The sequence below is a fragment of the Polistes dominula genome, unplaced genomic scaffold (assembly GCF_049000335.1).
Source record: "Polistes dominula isolate Pdom_NZ unplaced genomic scaffold, Pdom_raw_medaka contig_84, whole genome shotgun sequence".
Taxonomy (NCBI): Eukaryota; Metazoa; Arthropoda; class Insecta; order Hymenoptera; family Vespidae; genus Polistes; species Polistes dominula.
Window position 1 is genome coordinate 310,866 of NW_028300944.1, and position 24,990 is coordinate 335,855.

General features: G+C 31.0%; 2 protein-coding genes and 1 long non-coding RNA gene across 6 annotated transcripts; 2 read left to right on the plus strand and 1 right to left on the minus strand.

Annotated features, from left to right (window-relative positions):
• The first annotated feature begins 465 nt into the window (after positions 1–465).
• Positions 466–3,747, plus strand: LOC107071594 (aminoacylase-1). Its single transcript, XM_015330721.2, has 5 exons — positions 466–634; positions 1,715–1,884; positions 2,008–2,514; positions 2,789–3,079; positions 3,175–3,747. The coding sequence occupies exons 1-5, from the start codon at positions 535–537 to the stop codon at positions 3,316–3,318; spliced, it is 1,212 nt and encodes a 403-aa protein (XP_015186207.2). The 5' UTR covers positions 466–534; the 3' UTR covers positions 3,319–3,747.
• Positions 3,440–18,704, minus strand: LOC149032759 (uncharacterized). Of its 2 annotated transcripts, none has more exons than XR_016176341.1 (2): positions 15,599–18,704; positions 3,440–14,616 (listed from the first exon to the last, which is right to left on the minus strand). It is a non-coding gene; the product is annotated as an uncharacterized LOC149032759 (long non-coding RNA). The 2 variants fall into 2 exon arrangements; XR_016176342.1 differs by having other exon boundaries at positions 15,421–18,704.
• On the plus strand, positions 4,730–23,897 carry jumu (Forkhead box protein N4 jumeau). 3 transcript variants are annotated; one of them, XM_015330716.2, is made up of 4 exons: positions 4,730–5,179; positions 19,619–19,931; positions 20,057–20,929; positions 21,424–23,897. In XM_015330716.2, the coding sequence occupies exons 2-4, from the start codon at positions 19,627–19,629 to the stop codon at positions 22,097–22,099; spliced, it is 1,854 nt and encodes a 617-aa protein (XP_015186202.2). In that variant the 5' UTR covers positions 4,730–5,179; positions 19,619–19,626; the 3' UTR covers positions 22,100–23,897. The 3 variants fall into 3 exon arrangements, with proteins under 3 accessions (XP_015186202.2, XP_015186200.2, XP_015186203.2); XM_015330714.2 differs by having other exon boundaries at positions 4,730–4,880; XM_015330717.2 differs by having other exon boundaries at positions 4,730–4,880; positions 20,060–20,929.
• The last annotated feature ends 1,093 nt before the right edge of the window (positions 23,898–24,990 follow it).

The window sequence follows — 24,990 nt, forward strand, 5'->3', positions numbered from 1 at the left end:
ATCTCACGTCGTTGAATTGGCAAAATATTTTTTTCGTTCGTTGAAAAACATTTGATTAAATTTGTGATTAAAATTAATCCACAAAATGGAGATATTATAAATATATTGAATAATATTTTTCATTTCAATCATTATATTATCAATAATATTTTTCATTTGAATGATTTCATTAAATTTCGGTTGAAATTAATCAAAATGGAGATTAACAAAATTATATAGAGAAAAATTAAATAATAATAATAATAATAATGTTAATCATTTGTTTGTAGATAATAACGAAAGAAAAAGGGAGGAAAAAAATAAAATAATTATCCAAGTAACATTGTCGTAAGGCAAACGGAAGTTCCATTTAAAATTGAAACCGTTTAACCCGCCTGCTTCGTATACTGCAATTTGATTGATCAAAGTTAGCTGACGTCATCGTTGATAAGCTGCGCAATTGGAGGAGAAAAACAGCGGGCGTCTGCTGTGACAGTCGCATATTCAGAGAAGCGTCCGACGCGGCGGTGGTGATCAGCAAAGTTCCCTAAAGCAATGGCCTTGTCGTCTCAGTCGTCTCAGCTGGATGCAACAGCTGTAGAAAATTTTCGAGAGTATTTAAGAATACCATCGGTACAACCGGACGTTAATTACGGTGAGTAATATTATTATTATATTGACAATTAATAATAACAAATTCATTAGATTCAAAGTAAACGTCTTTTCTTTTATTATTATTATTTTTGTGTGTGTGTGTTTTTTTTTTTTTTTTATATTTCCTTCTTTGTTTGACGAAAGTTAAACGCGAATAGTGTTGAGAATGATAAAATGTATTGTAAATTGTGTCGTCGTCTCTACTACCTCAACATCTTGGTGTGTTGTTCATGTATGGGTTACTACGTGAATCGGGGGGGTCGCTGAACGATGTGTTTCCTCTCATAGGAAATTGTATTTTTTTTTTTCTATTATTATTATATTAATTATATCGTGACACGTATTATACAGACTTTTTGTTACATATGACAAGCCTATTGATTACATTTACATTCTCCTAACATCCAATTTTACCGACACCATTTCTAACCGGTATTTTTGAATCCGGCGAAACGGCGTAGCGTCTCAGACGCTATCGAGCCATTGTATATGCCCCACCCAACACACACACACAATTTTATTATTTCTATTTTTATATATTTTTTTTTCAAGCTTAAAGGATAACCAACTCCCCCCCAGCTAAGTATACCATAGTTTTACAAACGTATCGTTCGTTGCTTATCCAAAAAAAATCAGCTTACTTTTTCAACGAACACCGAGGAAGGTAAAATCTCTTTCCATTCGTCGTAGAAATTTTCATTTATTTTCAACGATTCTTATCTCACATTTTTTTTTCATATTTACAATTAAGATTTGTTCATTTACATTTTACAGATAACCAAATGACATTTTGTGTTCTTCATATTCCTATTTTTCTTGTCTTTCTTTTTACTCGTGTTAAAGATACGAATGTATAATTAAAAGGTAATCTTAATGATAAAATTGTTCAAAAATAATCTTTGAATAAACACCGATAAGATAATAATTATATCTTGCATAAGTTCATTTATTTTGTTAACAATCATGTCACTTGTACATTTTTTTTATCTGTTGTTCTTCAGAAAAAGATAACATTTTAGAGGTTATTTCATTTCCAATCAAATTAGTACGATTTAACATATACAATTATATTTAATTACAGATGCCTGCGTCGAGTTCTTACACAAGCAAGCAAAGTCATTGGACTTGCCAATCAAAGTATACCATGTACATCCAGGAAAACCCATCGTGGTACTCACATGGTTGGGTACACAGCCAAATGAACCTGCAATTCTCTTGAACAGTCATATGGACGTAGTGCCAGTCTTTGAGGTAAGTAATGTAATTTTTGTAAAAAGATATTATGAAATTACAAAGCTTGTTAATTATCTCTTTAGATTTGTAAATTATTGAAGGATTGTTTTTATTAATGAAATAAATGTATTTTGTTGTTAGGATAAATGGACATATCCACCATTCAGTGCACACATGGATGAACAAGGAAATATCTATGCACGTGGTAGTCAAGACATGAAATGTGTTGGAATACAATATTTGGAAGCTGTGAGACGTATGAAAATGTCCAATCAACGTTTCAAGAGAACCATTCATATATCTTTCGTACCCGATGAAGAAATTGGTGGTAAACTTGGTATGAAGGAGTTCGTTCATACGAATGATTTCAAGGCTTTAAATATTGGATTTGCACTCGATGAAGGAGTTGCTTCTCCTACTGAAACGTTCCTCATGTACAACGGTGAAAGATCTATTTGGCATGTAGAAGTACATTGTACTGGAAATCCAGGACATGGATCATTATTATTAGATAATACTGCTGGTGAAAAAATACGAGTTATAATTGATCGATTTATGGATTTAAGAGCTGCGGAAAAAGAAAAATTGAAAGATACTGAAAAATATCAAATTGGTGATGTTACAACCATTAATCTCAATCAATTGAAGGTAAACAGCAATGTATATTCTGTTTCTCGTTCATTTTTGTTTAGTTTATTTAGTTATTATTAGTAATATTCAGTATTTGATTTGATTTGTAATTATCTAATTAATATTTTTATATTTACATGTCTTACATTAGGATTTGTACGATTCGTGTAAGTATTTAATCGTATTGATTATTTTATTACATTTGTTTCTTTTTCATATGCCATCTTACATTTTATATTATTTTATTGAATTAGTTATTAATTAAATATGTTTCCTTTTTTTTTTTTTACAGGGTGGAGTACAAACAAACGTTATACCAAACGAATTGATCGCCATATTCGATATAAGACTTGATCCATCCGTAGATCACGACGAATTTGAAGCTAAGATCAAGAAATGGTGCGAGGAAGCTGGAGAAGGTGTATATTACACGTTTGAACAAAAAAATCCAAAAGTTGAGAACACCAAATTGGATGATACCAATCCATATTGGATTGCATTTAAAAAGACATGCGATAGTTTGAACATAAAATTAAAAATTGGTATTTTCCCGGGTGGAACTGACAGTCGTTATGTAAGATCTGTAAGTATTAGAAATATTATTAATAATATAAAGTACACATTTCTGTAAAGAATATAAAATAGTGATATTTATTAAAATTGTTTGATTTTTTACAGGTCGGTATACCAGCAATTTGTTTCTCACCAATGAATAATACAAAAGTACTTCTTCACGATCACGATGAATATTTAAATAAAGATATATTTTTACGGGGTATACAAATATATATGAAAATAATACCAGCCGTTGCAAATGTTTAATAAGTGCAATATCGAACAATTAAATGATATAATAAGGTCGCTGAGAAAACTATATTCGCGATATATGACAAAAGTGCAATATAACAAGTTACCATATAAATATATTACAAGTTTATTATTATATATATATTATATATTTTATAAAGCAGAAAATAATTAATTCATATATAATAAAAAAAAAAATATATGAGAGATACAATGAACAAAAAAAAAAAACAAGCAAATAAGTCAAGTAATAATAATTTTCGCACGAATAGAGGAGAAAGAAGAAAATATAAACAAAACGAACAAAGTTTATTATAGCAATGAAATGAAAATAATTAATTATATTAATATAAAACCAAGAACACCAAGAAATATATATATATTAATAATGACTACTGCATTTGTTCATCCAAGAAGAAAGAGAATTTAAAAAAAAAAGAAAAAGTAGTAGTCAAACTTTAATGTATTGTAAAATAATTAATAATATATAAATGTTAATATCTTTATACGGATGAAAAATTGTGAAAATATTACTGGCCATCGTAATATTAGTTGAATGTTATAAGAAAGTTGATCGAAAAATATACGAAAAGGTATGTTAAAGGAAACCGCCTATTGACCTTAGCAGTATCAAAGGATATGCTACTAAAAAAAAATCTTCTGTGTTAAATTGCCCTAAAAAAAAAAAGTTATTTTATTTGTGCCAGTTTAATTGGATAAAATGATCGGTGATAGTGTCACTGTCGCGAGTATTTTCTCTGTTGATTTGAAAGTCGATAAATCTATGTGCACGAATGGTGTATTCCCGCCATTGTCGTACGTAGTGAGTTCATTGTCGACCGTATGCCGACCACCCCTTTCCAACAAAGTAATAGACTCGTCCATCTTCTTCGACTTCGTCTTGATTATTTTATCGAGCGTTATCAATGAAAATTGTGAATGATATTTCGTGTGATGGTGTTGAAAAATATCAACTATCTCGATTGTTTATCGAAATAACAAAATAATAAGGCAAAACGGAGTAAGAAGAATTTTTTTCTTAGTGTATGGGCTCGGCCATTTTCCTACAGAGGGGGATACGGTGGGGTAAAGTGTGTTAGAAAAACACACGGCCACTTCTCTCATTTCTATCGTACGTTGTAACCATTTCACGAACAAAATTGAACGACAAATTAAAGATCATTTTAAATATAAACGTACGAGATTGTTAAAATAACGAAAAGATCGTTAAAAAGTGTAGAAAAGATATCTGAAATAAATTCCTTTGTCAGCCATGTGCAAATGGAGTAGCATTTAAAAGATCCTCGGCGAACGAAGCGCACCGACCAATGAGCGCGGTCTCGGCTCGGTCACGTGACTTTGGCGAACCAATAGGCGGGACGAGATTTGAAATCGTGCGTGGTCTTTGTTCACGAACCTACCGTCAACGTTACTTCAGTTCCGTAAAGGGGGCCTTGTGTCGGTGTCATTTTATACATGGTCGCTGCCGAAAATCTCATTATTTCCAAGTAAAATATATGTGTGAAAGTGGTGTTAAGCTGAGTGAACGAGATACTTCATAGACCGTCGATTATACGGTAAGTTAGGATTACGTTAAATCTTCTCGTTGAAAGTAGAAGACAAAAAAGAAAATAATTTTCTGTGGCCGGCCCGCCACTACTACTCGTCGTCTCGCCGCCACCACCGTCGTCGTCCTCCACCGTTGCCGTTCATCGATGTTTTAGTTATTGTATTTGTCGTGTTTCGTCGTCGTCGTCCTGTCTTTTTCTTATCAAGTGTTGTTGTTGTTGTTGTTGTTGTTGTGTGGAAAAGAAAATTTTTTTCCATTAGTGTTGCGAAAAGTGAACGATATTATTGCAGGGATAAAAAAAAAAAGGTCCGCCTACATTTTTATTAAAAAGAACGAAAAAAAAAACACGTATCCTGTTTATATTCGATCACATTGATGATGATATATACTTAGACAGAAATCTAAACAAATAATATTTTTTCTATCCGTTTCGTAAACGTGTCTTTGGTTTTTTTTTATTTTTTTTTTTAACGATTAATATATAATGGGCGGGAAAAATATTAATTTTTTAATAACCTACTAATCGATTGATTTAATATTTGTTTTCTTTTCTGAGTTAAATATTTTTGATTTAACTCTTTTTTTTGTTTGTTTGTTTGTTTTATTTCGTTTCCCTCTCTTATCAGTTATTTTCCCTCCCCCGTGTAAAGTAAATATTCTGGAATAAAGCGCGGGCATTTTTTTGCCGCGCACTCTCGACGAATTTCATTCTGCTGCTGCTGCTTCTGCTGCTGATGTCCGTGCCGCCTTTCTTTTCGAGCTTACATTCATTGTTATGGTAACCGTTTTATTTACCGTAAACGTAGCGCGACCGAGCAACCGAGAATAAACAATCGTATCGGTCGTCTCCGCCATCACCCCCTTCACTACCCTCCTCCACCAAACATACACATACACATATATATACATATACATACTATATTATCATCACAGCAAACACACATATCACACACGTATATATGTATAGTACGTGTACGGATCGTACAAACCTCTGAATGAGTGATTCACCGTAGTGTGTAGGAGCGTAAAATTGAGCGGGAAGACGTTAGAATAGAAGACAGTCGTCTTTCTTGAAAACGTACGTGCGAAGTTTGTTTGTTTGTTTGTTTGCTTGCTTGTTTGTTGATGATCTTCTTTCCTTTCTTGTTTTTACTTCGGGTTGCGTTCTTCTTCAATGATTTAGAACAATGAAAACGTATTACGAGATATAGTTTTGTTTTTTTTAATATCACCACCGTGTGTGTACTCTATATATATATATAATATTAATATGTGTACACACATATTGTGTTCTGTTTGTTAAACATGGATTTCTATATTAATTTAGTTAAAAAAAAAAAAAGATTATATTGCTCTGTTTGGAAAGAAAGAAGAACAAAGTATTGGTGAAAAGAGGAATAGTTGAAAGGAAGAAAAATAATAAAAAAAAAAAAAAAATATCATTCGTAATTATTACGAATTACAAAGGAAGTTTCTTCTCCTCCTTCTCTTGCTCCTCCTCCTCCTCGTTCCATCGATTAAAACAAAAGGCTGGAGTTATAGTAGCAGTAGTAGTAGTAGTAGTAGTAGTAGTAGTCCAGACTGCTTTGGAGAAGAAGAAGAGGAAGAGAAGAAGAAGAAAAAGAAGAAAAGTGAGGAGGAGGAGGTGGAGGAGAAAGAGAGGAGAGAAGAGAGTGAGAGAGTGAGGGCTCGTCGTCTCGCGCGTAAATAGATTCATTTTATGCGAGGCAAAGCTTATCGAGCGATCTACTTTACCGTTTCCAACCAGATATTTAATAATACAATCATCTTTTTTTCTTCTACTTCTGCTTCTTCTTTTTCTTCAAAAATATAGCAATGTTATAAACTTACTGGCATAACTAACAATATACAATAATATTCAATATTTTATCTTCTTTTGTTTTTCTTCAAAAATCTAGTAATGTTAGGGAAATGTTATAAACTTACTAGTACAACTAATAATATGCAATAATATTTAGTAATATTATGTTCTTTTTCTTTTCTTCAAAAAATATAATAACATTTGGTAATATTATAAATTAACATAATTAATACAACAATTTTTAGTAATACTATCTTCTTGTTTCCCCCTTTTTCAATAATCTAGTAATGTTAGGGAAATGTTATAAACTTACTAGCACTACTAACAATATACAATAATATGCAATATTATGTTCTTTTTCTTTTCTTCTAAAATATAGTAACATTAGGTAATATTATAAATTAACATAATTAATACAACAATTTTTAGTAATACTATCTTCTTGTTTCCCTCTTTTTCAATAATCTAGTAATGTTAGGGAAATGTTATAAACTTACTAGCACAACTATAACAATATAACAACATTTAATGATACTATCTTCCTCTTCCTCTTCTTTAAAAATTATTTAACTAATAATTAACTAATTTTTATTTAATAATTAATTAACTAAAACAATAACAAATTATCAATAATTGTGTTTCTCTCTTTCTAAGTTATTTTTTGATATTCTATCTTTAACTCATAATAATAATAATAATAATAATCAATACAAAAATCTATACACACTTATTGTAATATTTAATACCATTCACACAAATAAACCTAAATCAATATCCAATTAAAAAATAGATACAAAATAAAGCAAAGAAAAAAAAAACTAGATAAAAAGAACCAGAAGCAAAAAAAGAACAATTTAAAAATAAATAAAGATAAATCTATATCCGGTGGAAAAGGAATAGTTTAGTAATGGAAGAAGGGTGAATGGAAGGGGGTTGCTGTTTCCGGTTTTTCCGTCAATATTTCATTCTTTTTGGTAAAAAAAAAAAAAAAAAAAAAAAAAATTGTCCGTAACGAGCGAGCACCGGTGGCGGTAAAGATGAGGCGGGGAGGAGGAGAAAAAGAGATGGGAGAAGGGGATAGGATGGCAGGCGGGCGGGCGGTCGAGAGGGGGAGGGGCTGAGGGAAGAGCAAGGGGGAGACCCTCGAGCACTTTCAACACGCTTACTGCCGCCGGGAAAACTATTGACCGTGGGAACCTTCTGGGAACTCTACCCTCGCCATATGCTCACCGTAGGAAATATCTTAGGGACTCTCTCAACGAAATCCTACCGTTTCTCTCCTTCCTCTCTCTCTCTCTCTCTCTCTCTCTCTCTCTCTTTTTCTCTTTTTCGTATCCTCAAACGACTATTTGTCACTGTGTATGAAGTGCGCGCGCGCGCGTATAGATCCCCTACCCACAAAGTAACTTCACCCTTTTTTCTATTCTTTTATGGTTATGTTTTTTTTTTTTTTTTATTATTTTATTTTTATCTTTATTTTATTTTATTTTATGTTCTTTCATTCGCCATTGTTTCTTTTCTTTTCTTTTGTTTTTTTTTTCTTTTCTTTCTTCAGCCGAAGAGAAAGAAACTGTTCGATTCGTGAAGACACTTGGATTTCCGGTCCAAGATGGCGGCTGCTCTTTCTCTCTCTCTCTCTCTCTCTTTCTGTCTTTCTTCAAGGTTCCGAATAAATATTATCGTTGTCCGCCATGTTTGATTTTCTCTTTTTTTTTTTAATAAATTTTTGTCAATGACTGTCTCAAGTACTATTAACAAAAGATATTTTTAATATTAATTAATTATTTTATTATATTAATCTCCCTAATCAATTAAATAAATCATAAGCATGATTATTCCTATATACTGGGTTGTTCAAAAAATTCGTGCCGATTTTTATTAGATGGCGTTTACTGAAAAACCTGAGAAATTTTGTAAAGACAAAATTTTAAAATTACCCCATAAAAATGGAGAAAGGTTGTGGAACATTTAGAACAGTACTTATGTATAATTTAATAAATATATACAAAAAAAAAAAAAAATTGGCACGCGATTTCCGGACAACCCAATAATAAACCTTACAATCATTTTATTATATGTAGACAAATGAAAAACATTCGGTTGACTGGCCAGCTTTCTATACGAGACTTTGATAATATATGTTACAGACAAAGTCTGGTATTCCTTAATGGCCGCTCGATAATTTACAACCCTCTCCCCCTCCCCTTCCCTCCCCTCCCCTCTCATTCATTAGGAAATATTTGTTGTTGTGTGTGTGTACATTTTTTTCAGTCTTTTTTTATATCACGATCGATTAAGTTTAATCCATTAGTGAGTTCATCCTGTAATATCTTACAACGTAAATCAAATCAACAATCTTTTCGATCCTTTATTTTTGGTATCTTTTAAAAATCTATCGGAGTTATAATATCGATTAGAAATCGTAATAGAAAATATATTAGAATTAGATTAGCGTTTATAGATTTGTTTTTTTGAATCTTTGGTAGAACTTTAACAAAAAAAAAGAAAAAAATCAACATTTTCAAAGTATACTCGATTTATTCTGATGATTGCCTTTAACTTTATGTCCGCACCCGTTACGGTGAAAGCAAAAACTTAACTGAAGTTAGAAAGAGAGAGAAAAAGAGAGAAAGAGAGAGAGAGAGAGAGAGAGAGAACCAGGGGGCAAATTGATTTCCAACGACTAGTTGGAATGATGTAATCACGGTTCATGGATCTCCATGAGCTAACTTCTATAAAGACTTTTATATATATATATATATATGCTTTATTTCTGACTTGAATAAAATAAAAATGGAGACAATTTAAAAAAAAAAGAACATTAAATGAACAAATACATCTCTGTCTCCATTAAATTATTATCAATCAAGTGTTTCGAATGATTATTCTTTTTTTCTTAGTCAACTTCATCCTGTCATTTTAAAAACTAACGTAGTAGTTACGTTTATTGTATTTATTATATTTATATATTTATTCTAACCTATTTAATATTCATTTTTAATTTTTTTCTTAGTCAATTTCATCCAATTATTTTAAAAACTCACGTAGTAGATACGTTTATTGTATTTATTGTATTTATATATTTATTCTAACCTATTTAATATTCATTTTTATTTTTTTCTTAGTCAATTTTATTCTGTCATTTTAAAAACTAACGTAGTAGTTACTACTTATACGTCATATCTTCTTTTGAAGTTATAACATTCGATCGATATTACGAATTTCGACACGAAGATCTTATTACTACGATAATCAAATATAGAAAAGAAAGAAATAAAACATTTCAAGCGATTTGTTAAGGCAAAAAAAAAGCAAAGAAAAGAAAAGAAAAAATATAAATAAAAAGAAAATGGATTCTCTGGAAATATTTGAACGATTTCGTAAACAGGAAGAGGAAGAGGTTCGAGTAAAAAAAAAAAAAAAAGGGGGAAGTTTAGTGAAACTACCATCCTACCCTGTACCGTAGGCTGACAAATGCGCATGCGCAAAAGAAAGACAGAGAGAACACGATGTCTGCAGGGTGCAAACGTCGTGTTTTCTCTCTTTCTCTCTCTCTCTCTCTTTCTTTCACACACACATACACACACACACACAGTTTATACATATATGGATATATATATATATTTCTAACACGCAAATATCGAAGCTCTATGTTGGAGAGGGGAGTAACAGATCGATACTCTGAAAACTCGGCTTAGAAAGGCGCGGTCATACGCATCCATGGTTGGTCCATCGCGAAATCCAGACACACACACACACACACATACCATTTCTTCTACATTTATTATTTTCATTATTATTATTATTATTATTATTATTATTATTTATTCTTGTTATTATTGTCAGAGTCAAGGTTTGAACTTTGATTTTTGTATTACGTTCATCATTGCACAATAACACCATGGGATAGTTCTAACTTTTCATTCCGTTTGTTTTTATAAATACATTTATTATACTTTTCATTTATAATAATAATAAAAAAAAGAAAAATAAATAAAGAATTCTTTGAAATATGAGCTACAGTTTAGCAACGATTGTAATAATATATATTTGATAGTTGTCCGAGATGAGAAGACATTATAATGAAAATTTAAGGAGAAATACTATATATTTGTTAGAATTCATTCTCTTCCTGGTAATGGAATGGAAAAGGCAGCACTCCACCTCACCTCCTCCTCCTCCTCCTCTTCTTCTTCTTCTTCTTCTTCTTCTTCTTCTTCTTCTTCTTCTTCTTCATCCTTCGTAACGCTGGAAGAGTTCGATGTTAATGAACTCGAGCCGTGTTTCATAAGTGGCGCCGTTGTTGTTGAAGATCACATTGTATTCTGTGCTAGTACTACTACTACTACTACTACTACTACTACTCTAGTCAAACGTGCATCTATTACTACTACTTCTTTAGTCAAACGTGCAACTATACTACTTCTTTCTTTTTATTTTTTTTTGTTTATCTCTTTTAAAACATATTATCTGCACGTTTTCATTGATAAATAAACAACTAGAGGATAAAACAATAAAAATGATTAAATAATAGATTATTTAGTTATTTAAATATCATTATAGGAATGTATTTGTTGTCTAACGGTATTAGAGAGCTATTGAACCGAGCCAACAATCTCATTTCCATGCAAAACTTTTATTGCACTTAGATATGGCTCTCGTGTATAGAAAGAAGAAGAAGAAGAAGAAGAAGAAGGATGTAGAATAACCGGTCTGCTTTTGGATAAATAGCATATGCCGGTTCGAAAGCGGTAAATGAATGTTGTTTGCGGTGTTGTGGGAGCCATAAGAGAAAGAATTCGAACAAATGCATTGTTATTTGAATGAGCCTGTATAATATGTACATATATATATATATGTACTATGTCTCATAGTCACCACGGTGCATTATATATCCCTAGAAATATTACTAGTGCACTCTTCGCTATTAAAATCCTCCACCCACTACTACTACTACTTTTTTTTATTTATTTATTTTTTTTTTGTTTTAATCTATTTCTTTCTCTTCTTCTTTTTTACTCTACTAACATTTTCTATTTCTATTTTATGGAAGAAACTAAAATGGCGGATATCTTTCTGAATGTTACTGTTGATATTTAGGATGATATAAAAAAAGTCACGTTTTTAAAATGATTTATTTTTATTTGGATATATTAAAATGTATAATTACACATTTGATTCTTCTTTATCAATGGTTATAAAACTATGATTGAAATCTAGTAAATTTCTGTACGAAAAGTTTCTAGGGGAAAGTGACTTTTATATCTCACACCCCTTATATATAATGAGAAGAACAAAAATAGGTTTTATATAATATACGGAAATAAGTGTTTAATGGTATATAATATATCATGTATATACTTCCGCTTATCACGAACCAGTTTACATATATATATATATATGGGATGGTTGAGATAGAAAGAAATATTAACAAAGAAAATATGTAACTTGTTTTACCTTTTTTACTGATTACAAGTAGATTATCACCGTTCGAATGAGTTAACGAGCATAATTTTGTCGCCGGAAGTAGACTTACAATGTATACAACAACTATGGTGAAATGATTAAGGATTTTTTTGTAGATTTTTTTATAGATTTTTCAGGGTTATGAAAATTACGTAAGATCATTTGAAAGATTTATCATACATTAATGAATTGTTTGAGACTAATTTAAAAACTTAACCTAATTAAAGTTTTATAAAGTTTCAGTTTATATATATATATATGAGTCGATTATTTTACATAACGACGTGAGATGCACCAATTAATCCTCTCCTTACTCCCTTTTCCAAAAATAGAAAGTAATCGATATATCCTGACATACATTTTCATGGTTATGTTACCAACATTACATTTATATAATGAAAATCGTTTCTCATTTTAATCAAAAAGATTATTATGATTAATATTAGGGTTGAAACTTGAAAAAGTTCATCCTAGTTCATTGTGTTGTTTCAAATAGTTCAATTTGATTTTACTTTTTTTATTTCAAGTCAATTAAATTTACTAATACATTAGGTGGAAAGTAATGACGGTTTTTAACCTCAAAATTTAAACAAGTTTTTATTAATAATCAATAATTAAATTAATTAATTAATCAATAACTTTTTTTTATTTGGTAAATAAAAATCATCAATCGGTTTTTTCATTTCAAATATTAAAAATGATTTGACACGCGTAGTAGCGACATTACTTTTACCCGCCAATATTTAGTATAATTTATTTACAAATAAAAATCATTAATCGGTTTTTTGATTTCAAATATTAGAAATGATTTGACACGCGTAGTAGCGACATTACTTTTTCCCACCAATATTAACTATAATTTATTTAGAAATAAAAATAATTAATCGGTTTTTTGATTTCAAATATTAGAAATGATTTGACACGCGTAGTAGCGACATTACTTTTACCCGCCAATATTAACTATAATTTATTTACTAATTAATTAGTAATATTTACTAGAATAAATTTACTATATATATAATTATTTTATATTAAAAATACCACGAACTTTTTCATTCAACCTAATATTTTCAAAATAAATCAAATCTGTGATATAACATCGATCATGATGATATATATATATATATATAATCGATATAAATTTCTTTGTGTATGTATACATGTGTATTTTGTGTATGTGTGTGTTCTTGTTCACGTTTGTTTATATTTATTCAATATATTTTCTCATATCAGTGAAAATGGCATTCGCTTAGAAGCGCAGCACGACGAAGACGACGAAGACGACGACGAGAACGGGACGGGACGATTCACATTCGGTTCGCTTCATAAGCCTTCTCGTGGTTCGAATGGGAACCGGTTTTCTCGCGATCCACAAAGAAACCCACCTTTCCGTGCGCGCGCGCGCACGCGCATACACAAGGTCCGTTCTCGTCCCTCGGGTTGTATGCGCGGCTGCTGCTTACTCCCTACCTCACCCTTCTTCACCCTTCTTCACCCTAACCTTACTTTTTCTTTTCTTCTTTTCTTTTCTCTTCTCCCCTCTACAGTTGATTTTTACAATAAATTATTTTCCATCCGTCATCGGCATCATCCTACATTTATTTTTTATCATTCTCGACTGTATAAAAAGTCAGTGTCACATTTATGGTTTCAAATGAATTTTAAAACTCCTGAACAGATTTTAATGACATTTTTTTCTTCATTTTGTGTTATTTTGTTCAATTTAGATTATAGGATACTTTTTACCGCCATTATTTTTTATTCAGAGGTTATCTAAGTCTCTAAGTTCTATAAATTTTCGATAGATGGCTCTGTATTACAATTTCAATTATTTCACGTTTTTTTCAGATTTTTATAACTTAACTAACCTTACTTTTTAATATTTTTTTCATTCTAACTCGTTGTATTACTTTTGGTTTTATTATTAATTATACTTTACTATCCGTAAATTTTCGATAGATGGCGTTGAATTACAATTCAGTTATTTAAATATATTCACGTCATACATTTTTCTAACCTTACTTTTTTTTTTTTTGCCTAGCATTATTATTTTATATATTCCATTCTAATTTGTTGTATTACTTTCGATGCGTTGAATATAATTTATTAATTAATTTAGAATTAAATTAAGTCAACATTTTTTTATAACAAAGCCACAGCAAAATGGTCGGAGTACAAATTGCATATAAAAAATAATATAAATATGTGTGTGTGTGTGTGTGTTTCTTCATCATTTTTTCTTTCTCTTTCTTTTAGTTCACATTCACCATCTTCTTTATTCCCCCCACCTCTTCTTCTCTTTCTTCTTTTTGTTACATCCGTTTCTATATTTTTCATCTTCTTCTTGTCTTATTTCTTTGTACTTCTATCTGTCCGTCCGTCCGTATGTCCGTGGTTTCCTTTAGTTGGTTGGATACTTTTCCTGTTTCTCCAGGTCTTCTTCCTCATTGTCTTTCTATTTTATCGGAGAATAACATCGAGATTCTGTCATGAACGATGTACACTAACGTTTTGTTAAGAAAGAAAGAGAGAGAGAGAGACAGAAACAGACCCCATCATCGTTTTATGTTAGTAGTAGTAGTAGTAGTAGTATTAGAAAATAAGTTGTAATGGTAGTAGTATGTTAGAAACCTATTGGTAATGGTGATGGGTTCGTATTTATATGGTTTCGAAAGCATCGTGAAAGGGAAATCCCCCCCTCCTCCCCGTAAATCCTCCAAATTTGCTAAGTTTCACAAATTGGCCTTGCTAATTTCTTAACCAATTATAATAAATTCTCTTTCTTTCTTAAAATTATTTCTAATATATTCTATGGAATTTTCTGTGTGTGTGTGTGTGTGTGTGTGTGTCCTTAACACCCATTACCACCACTTTTAACCTACTTTTGACTCACGAAATATGCCATGTTCAAATTAGCCTTGACAATTTTTTTTTACGAATTATATAATTAACTTTCAAAACAAGAATTATTACTTCTTTTCTAATATTTTCTAAAGAATTTTTCTCTCTGTGTATGTGTGTGTGTGTGTGTGTAAAAGTGAGTGTTCTTAACCTAACACCTATATCACCACCATGAGTTTTATCTTTTTTTTTCTTTTGTATATTTTGTACACGGTTCCAAAACGAGAAGTTTCTAATTTTTACAAATGGCCGACTGGCCGACATTTTCTTTTTTTTGAAGGGGGGAGGGGAAAGGGGGAGGGGGAACGAAACGTGACTAACGAAAAAAGTTTTGGAAATGTATTTCGAGTTTTCTTACCTGGGACTGTGTCAAGAACACGTTTTCCTTTTTTTATCTTTTTTTATTACCATAAACTGGAATTAAACAGGAAGGTACGCACACACACGCACACACATGTCTCTACGTGCAGAGAAAAAAAAAAGATAGATGGATAGATAGTTAGATAAAGAGAGAAAGGAAGATCCCTTTTAGTAACCTGCGAAGGATTTCAGGTTGAATAGCTCCCGGGGTCTTCTTCCTTCTCTCTTCTTTTAGGATCGTCTATCCTTACGAGAGTGGTAGTAGTGGTGGTGGTGGTGGTAGTAGTAGTAGTAGTCCCTTCTTGGAATTCGAACCCTCATAATATACGCCCGCACTGGATTCTTCTTCTTGTATAATATAAACCATGCTGGAAAAAAAAAATAGGGAAGAAGAAGACCATAACTACCAACACAACGTGTCCCTTCATAGTTTCAATAGAAAAATATTTTAAGAATTTAGATTTTCTTTTGACTTCGTTCTATGTTTTGTAATTTCTTTTTTTATTTTTTTTTTTTTGGTACACCTATTATATCTTTGATATTTTACAAATTATTTTGAAAGAAAAACAAACACAATGAGGAGAATAATTATTATTATTGCAAGTATTACGATATTACGCAAATAGATTTCACTTTCTATTTTATTACATTAGTTCAAACTGTATGTGTGACTACTGTAAATATTGTAACTTTGTTAATGTTAATTCTAAACTATTTAGTAAATTATTACAATGAAATACATAAAATAATAATACAGGAATAAATATAAAAAACAAGGTGGTTAGTTATGTCGTATGAAAACCTGAAAAAAACGTGAAATAATTGAATTTTGATACACCGCCATCTATCGAAAATTTACATTACTTGGAGACCTAGATAACCACTAAATAATAAATCCTCTTAACACTGAATTTGTATATATATAAAGATGGTTGGTGTATAAGTGTGTATAATTTTCAAGAAAATAATAGAAACACATTTTTTCTATAGAAAGAATTTAACTCGACCATGAAATATATGACATACCACTCTTTAGGGATAACGGCAAACAAGGAACAGACGTTTTAGGGTCTTTTTCTAACAGACGTGTCTGCTTTTTCTCATGTTATCCTCTAATCCTTGAGAAGTGGTACCTTTATCTTTTTCAAGAGTACTATTTTCCTTCTGGATTTTTCTTTAAATTACAAAGGGGGGCTTAGTTTAACTATACCATTTATTATTGTCCAAACTTAACCTCATAATATTATTTATCTTTCAATATTCAACGATATCAACCAACCGTGATCAGTCACCGCGCAAGGTGGTAGTTTGGTCGGAATACAATTTTTGTTCTTCAGTTAAAAAAAAGAATGACTTCTTCTTATTGGAAAGAAGGGAACATTATATACACACACATATATACACATATTTATGAGAAAGAAAGAACTTGTGCAGCTGTAGAAGAATTTACTAAGTATTCGTCGCTTGAGGATAATTATGGACAATCAAGAAAGCTTGTACTTCGGGTAGAACGTGCGAGTGGTGCTTATATGACCGTATATCCGACAGTATATACATACATATATATTTTTATATATATATATTCCTCGGAATGCAGATGTGAGAATACGAAACGACGACGGCTGCTTCAATTTGATACGAACACAACACATTAACAACAACCGCTTACGTCAATTTTACGACTATCACACGTCGTTTACATATGAGATCTATTATCCGTTTACATGATAATAATTCTGCAATTCTGATTATAAAAAGAAAAATAATAACTTTCATTTCAAGAATAATGGTTTCTTATTCACTATATCTCTTTTTTTACACATATATTGATAAATATTTTATTGTAAAAATGTTTGAAAAACATCATCGCGATATGTGGCGGCAAAATTTTCAAACTTCAATACAAAATGGCAGCCCCCTTCGCGCTTGGCGGCAGATTCAAATTACCGTAGGGAACATAATAGAATTCATATTTTATTTGAAAATGTTTTAATAATTAAGATTATTACGAATTATTCTTATTATTATATTTTTGTCACATAAACGAATCTTTTATTTTATTCGTAAAAATGTTCGAAAACTAATCATCGCGATATGTGGCGGCAAAATTTTTAAAAACTTCAATACAAAATGGCAGTCCCCTTCGCGCTTGGCGGTAAATTCAAATGACCGTAATGGAATACCCCATACATAATATAATTCATATTTTATTTGAAATATGATTTTGTAATACGATATATGAATTAATTCTTATCACATTTTTGCCACGTAAATGAATCTTTTTTCATTCGTAAAATCATTTTTAAATAAAGATTATACACAACACATGTATAAATGAGAATCAATGGGGGGCTCTACTACTACATGGTGGACGTCATTGTAGTAAAATGAGCGCGTTGGTGGATGATCAGATCTTCATACAGGAGATTTGAGACATTCATTTTCTCTCTCTGTCCTTCAACATATCTTTAGTCATGTGCTTTGTTATATAAATTTGTTTATATATACATATATGTGTTACATAGCTCTTATTGCATTATCATCAAATAAACTCCTCATATACACATATATATATATTTATTTTATACTCGAATGATTTTACGAGAGCGAAGAGAGAAGAACACATACACACAACCGTCTCTCTTCCCTAACCCCCTTTCTCTTTTTCCTCCCTTCTTTTTTCCCCCCTTTTCTGTACACACATTAGAGCATACAAAATAATACACGTTCGTCTAGAAGGGGGGAAACACACATAGTCACGATCGTGTACGGGTAACTCGTAATTCTCTTTCTCTTTTTCTCTACCCCCCCCCCCTCGTGCCCCTGCCCCTGCTCCTGCCCCTCCACCCTTTCTCCATCAATCCTCTTCGTCTTCTTTTACCCCTGGTCGTCCCCCCCCCTGCTTCTTTTCTCTCATTCGTTCTCGCTCGAGGGAGAAGGGAAACGAAGCGTAGAACGAGAAAAAGAATAAAGAGGTGGGGGGTGGGGAAGGGAAGGGTTGGGGAGAGGGGAAAGCTTACTACGAGAGTCCACGCGTGCTCTATAGTAAATCGACTATAATACTATGAGTCAGTCACACCCACAAGTCCGATTGTGGGTTCAAGACCCTCGTTGTACCCTCGTATATACACACACACATATACACATGTAGAAAGAAAAAGGAGAATACTTTTTGTCTATGTGTGTGTATTACGTACGTGCTGGCTTATACGATGAGCTAGCTAGCTAGCTAGCTAGCTAGTTTGATAGTAAACGTATGATTCTAGCGAGTCAACACACACACACATAATATATATATATATATATATATATATATATATATATATATATATTGTACACATGTATATTCCATTGGCGCACGCGAGGTCATGTGCTTACGGACACATAATCGGAGGATCTATTGGCCTCCTCGTCTCTCTTTTCTTGAAATCAACATTGAGTATCAAATGTGGTTCCGTATTTTCGTTTATCTCCTATGAAGAATGTCTACTTCCGAGTAGAATCATCTCTGTTTTTTATTTATTTATGGCTAAAGAAAAAAATTGATGAATGTATAAAGATACGTAAAGAAAAAGAGTTATTAATGTATATGTATGTATATGAGAGATATAATGCATATATCATGTATATATATATATGTATATATACATTAGCGTGATCAGACGATTCCTTGCGCTATACTTGGCATCGAATATAGTATTATTTTCCTCTTCGGTCAATGGCTCCCAGTTGTTGGTAGTGTGCTCCTCTTGCTATTTACTTTAACCGGTATATATATATATATAACAGCCCTTGGAAAAACAACACTGTGAGAGAGGAAAATTATTAAATATCTTTTTCTAGGTTTATATTTGATCTAACATATTTTTTTTCTACCCCACTTCTATCTTTATTTTGATTTATTTTATTCATTTAATTATTTCATTTGACTTTGGTCAAATTTTGAACCGTTGTTGAGTATACTTTATCTCTTATTGGTCCGTTTAGTCACGTGGGTAGTGACAACTCAAATCAAAATATTTTAAATTAATAATTAAATAATAATTTCCATATATTTGTTGTAATAATCCTTAAAAATTAATAAATAATATTTATATAATTAAATTATTAATATAAAAACCTGACAACCAATAAAGTAAAATTGATAATCAAATACATGATTAATAATGTGTATTATTTTTCTTGTATATTTACAGTTAGATGAATGTTGGAAACAATGAGTAGATCCGCTCTTGGGCCAGATCAGGTTCCATCAAGCCCTTGGCTCTCAATGGATTATTTCGGTGCCGACAGTCTTTCCCTTCAAGAAATGCTAGACGTCGATATCAGATGCGAGATTGAAAATGTTATCGAAGGACAAAACGATATTCATGGAGATTACAGTTTCAGTATCACGGATTTACCTCAAATGGAATTGGACGATAATCCTGTACTGCTTAACGATCTTCATAAAACATTAAATTCTTCTAATTTGTTCAATGGTAACAGCAACAGTAATAGTTCGAACAGGTACGAATAATTGTTATTAATGGTTCCCACACCAACCCCTTTTACGAGATTGTAATAAAACATTTCAAAAGCAATAGCCCTAATTTCATTATTTTCATAAGAATTTTGGTTTCCTTTGCTTTCAGCAGTAATTTCCATCTGGATTTAAGCAACGATGTTACATCAATCATGGTTAATCCCAATTCTGTAATGCCACACATGGCCACCCACAATTCAATGTCGAACATGAACAAACGACATTTTTCCTTTACATCCAAGATGGAAGTCAAAGAGGAAAAGATAGACGTTGAAAATGAGTTGGACAATGATGAAGATGTCGAGAATGAAAATGACAACGATAATGAGATAGATGAAAATGAAAACGATAACGAAAACGATGATAATGACAATGACAATGACAATGATAACGACAATGATAATGACAATGACAATGATATTGATCAGGATAATGAAAATGATCAAGAGAATTATAACGAGGTTGATACGGAAATTGAACAATATGAAAATGATATTACGGAAACTGAGGATGAAACGGAGGACGAGCAAGAAGTTGTAAGACCGGTTGCGTTGTTTAGAGCTAAACCACCTCATACAATATCGATAAATACTGCCATTAAAACAATAACGCCTCATATTACGAAGGCCCATTTATCATCTAAAATTAATGGATTACCCGGTATACGGGTACAAAATTTTAAAGTATTACAAAACAGTCAATCGAGTCAACAACAACAACAACATCAACAACAATCTCAACACGTTCGAAAACAAATGTATAATAACAATTATCACGTTAATAATTCTTCATCGTCAGCTGCTGCAGCTGCTGCTGCCGCAGCCGCCGCTGCAATTTCGATTAGAAAAGAATTTGATTTGTCCGATTTTGAGGATAAACTTTATCCTAAACCGGCGTATTCTTATTCTTGTTTGATTGCCATGGCCTTGAAAAATAGTCAAACTGGTTCACTTCCAGTATCAGAAATCTACAATTTCATGTGGTAAGTTGAAAACAAATTCTTATTGCGTATATTTCAATTGTTCATTCTCAACCGAAGGGGGGATTATTATTACTTGAACTAAATTGAAAAACTAACAAAAGATAGAAAGACTTACGTTCGAAAAAACAAAGTCCCCAGATCGCTTATTTTCAACCATTTGGCCGGAAAGACAAGGGTTGGTTGGGTAAATCCCCCTCTCCCCCTCTCCCTCTCCCTCTCCCCATCTCCTGATGTTCGGGGAACGAAGGGAGAAAGTATTGTCTTCTCTCCTTTATTCCCAGGTTACAAGGGGGGAGCTGCCATTTTGTATGGGGGCCCTTGGAACACCAGGTGCATGTCAGGGTACAGTCCCCCTAGAAAACTATACGCGGTACTTCCCCGTTTTATATATTCCCGGACAATTTTCTTAGAATTATATGTTATGTTCTTGTTACCTATTTTGATTAATATCAAAAATTTGTTGTTTAAAAGTTTTAACTGTATTTATGTTACAGCGAACACTTTCCATATTTTAAAACAGCACCAAATGGTTGGAAAAATTCCGTTAGGCATAATTTATCATTGAACAAATGTTTTGAGAAGATTGAAAAACCAGCTGGCAATGGAAATCAAAGAAAGGGATGCTTGTGGGCAATTAATCCAGCGAAAATAGCGAAAATGGATGAAGAAGTACAGAAATGGTCGAGGAAGGATCCATTAGCGATTAAAAAAGCAATGATATGTCCGGATCATTTGGAATTATTGGAAAGAGGTGAAATGAAGTATGCTGGGAGTGGTGAATTGTCGGAAGAAAATGAAAGTTCAAGTGATGAGACAACTGAGGAAAGTGCTGTATACGATGAATCATCTATTCACAATCATCATATTGCTGCTGCTAATTCGGTTACTGACAGTTATGACGAAAGTAGTCAAGATTGTGATATTGACATAAAAGAACATATTTACGATGAAATCGACGTTGACGATAAGGAGGCACTGCATATGCAATTAAACATCACTAAACAAGAAACAATTGGTTATGAATTAAGTCCTTGTAAAAAACGTAAAGCCCTTACAGGTTCTATACAAGGAAATTACGTTTATCAACCTGTAACAACGTCACGAAGAAAAACGCCATTACTTTGCAGAACGGAGACCACGACGGCTGAACCTCTTCTTAAAATTGAGTAATAATTTAAAAGAACAGAAAACAAAAGAAAACAAATTTGACAAAAACAAAACACAATGAAAAATCGAGTAATGGATCTTTACATGAGTATTAAGAAAAAGAAAAAAATCATCATATCTCCCTTTTTTTTTTTTTTTTTTTTTTTTTTAAAGAGAGCTTTCGACAAAAATATTTCATTTGCTTGCTTAGAAAAAAAAAAACAATGTGTGTGGTCGTTCTTTTTTTATTTTTTTTATATTTTTTCAGACAAACATAGGAATTAGTGTGCGTCAAGTTTTATACAATTTGACGACATCCAATTAATTGGAAATTATTGTTTACTTAATTTTTTTAATAATTATGTAAAATATATATATATATAATATATATGTGAAGCATAGAAAAAATATATTTTTGTCGAAAACAGCCAAGTAAAATTGCGAGCAAGTAATAAAAAAAGAAATAAAAGAAACAAAAAAACAGTTGGTAACACACATCAGTACTAATAGTGTACATACGATGAAAAAAGTTGAAGAAACAAAAGCCGGTATTATATCCCACCAACCACACCACCACCACCACCACCACCACCACCACCACCACACAACCTCCACCATCACCATCTGTTTAATAATAACATGTTAGCTTTTATATGATTGAAAATATTGAGTTGTAGATTTACAAATCTTTAGTAATTTATATAACAAACTTACTAGCATTATATATATATATATGTATATGTATGTATATGTATATGTAATGCATTTTAGATTGTATAGGAGTACTTACTCATGAACTGAGTCAAAACAAAACCATAAAATATCATCGTTTTTTTTTTACTTTACACAGTACATTAAGTAACTATGATGAAATAGTTACGCATAAAGATCTTCCAAAATTTTCATTAAAACGATTTTCACGAACTTCCGTTTAAACATTGTTGACGAAATAATCTACGTTTATTATTATTAATAATTAATCATTCTAAGCACAGTTTACACAATTCTCAAGAGAATATATTTGTTTTTCTTTTTTTTTCTTCACACACATTTATTTTATTTTATTTTGTTTACATTTCTTTTCTCCGTCATCATTCCTTTTTTTCGTCAGTTTTTATTTTGACTCATTTTTTTTTTGTTGTTTTTGTACAAACATATTATTGCCTTGCAATTTTATTTGACTTTAAAACAATGATACCATATATATATTGTGAAACAAGGAAAAAAGAAAAAAGGAAAAAGAAAAACCACAAAAAAAAGAGTAAAAATTACGCAGTTACATTTGACTACTACGTTAAACAAAAGAAAAATGAAATGAATGAAAGAAAAGTATTAAAAAAATAAAAATCCAATCGAGTATATTATACAAAATAATAATTTATACAGTTTTTTTTGTTGTGTCCTTAAATAATTAATCATTATCATTGTTTATATAAATTTTTTTGTGTAATTTATCACAAAACTGACCGACCGACCGACCGACCGACCGACCGACCACCAATTATAAAATGAAAAAGAAAGAAAAAAGAAAACGAACAAACAAAGAAAGAAAAAAGAAAAAAACCAAAAGAAAAGAAAAGAAAAAAAAAGAGAGGAAAGAAAGAAACGCGTTGTAAAGTAAAAACTAAAAAAAAAAAAATAAGTATTTGGTCATTATTCTAATATTGGCCAGACTGATGTAAGATATTTTTTATACATTTCTGAGATAAATAATAATAATAATAATAATAATAATAATTAATTAATTATTATATAAATGTTTTTTGCAGATAATAATATTACTAAAGAAAAAGAAAAAAAGAAAAAAAGAAAAAAAACAAAACGTATTAATATTTCATTTAAGTAGAGTACAAAGAGAATATAATGATTGTGACAGCTATGGAATGATCGAAAAGAAAAACAAACAAACAAACAAAAACAAATAAACAAACAACAAACTTTTTTTTCTGTAGAATTTAACAAACAAACAAAAAACAAACAAATTCTTCTTTCTACCTGATTTGTTTTTAAGTGTTTAACATTAATCCGCGTATTTCTCTTAGTTTTCTATAGAAAAAAAAAAAAACAAAAAACAAACAAAAAGAAAAAGAAAATGTTCCTTTCTCAGATTAGGACAACGATCAATTTAAAACACTGTGTGTGTAACATTAATTAATAATAGAAGATGATGATGATGATGATGATGAAGATGATGAAGAAGACAATTTGTAAATTGAGAGATTTTCATAGCTTTTCGAGAACAATTTATACATTTTTTTGTTTGTTTTAATTAATTACTACATTAAGGATCGTATACGTGTATAAACAAAACTAATATCAATGATTAACACAAACGTATATTACAATGGACAAATAAAAAATTCCAAATGGACGACACAAACGTTATATACGATCCTTGTAGATAAGTGAAAAAAAAAAAAAAAAGAAACGTGTTAATGATAAGTATGTATATGCATAATATCATTAATTGATTTTTAATATTGTATATACATCTTGCAATTAACAATGCTGCTGTTGCTGCTAAGTTGTATAGCAAAAAAGAAGAAGAAGAAGAAGAAGAAAAAAAAGAACTATTTACTTTTTTTTTTTTCGAAGTTTCTTTTAATACGAACTCATCTGTTTTTTTTTAATCTTTATGACAAGATAATACCACGTTTACAAATTCTTCTTCACAAAAGAAAAAAATACTGTAATACAACGTAATTCATAATAATTTGGATTAATCAACATTATGCTTTAACGATGATATAAATAAAATAACTTTTACGGTTGTAAATATATCAACAAAAATGCAGGATCAATCGAAATGTCATTAAATAATAGAATTTCTATTTTTATTAAATTCATAGAAATTCTATTATTTGAAATAATCATCTTTTAATTGTTCTTGCATATATTGTTTTTTTTTGTATTGT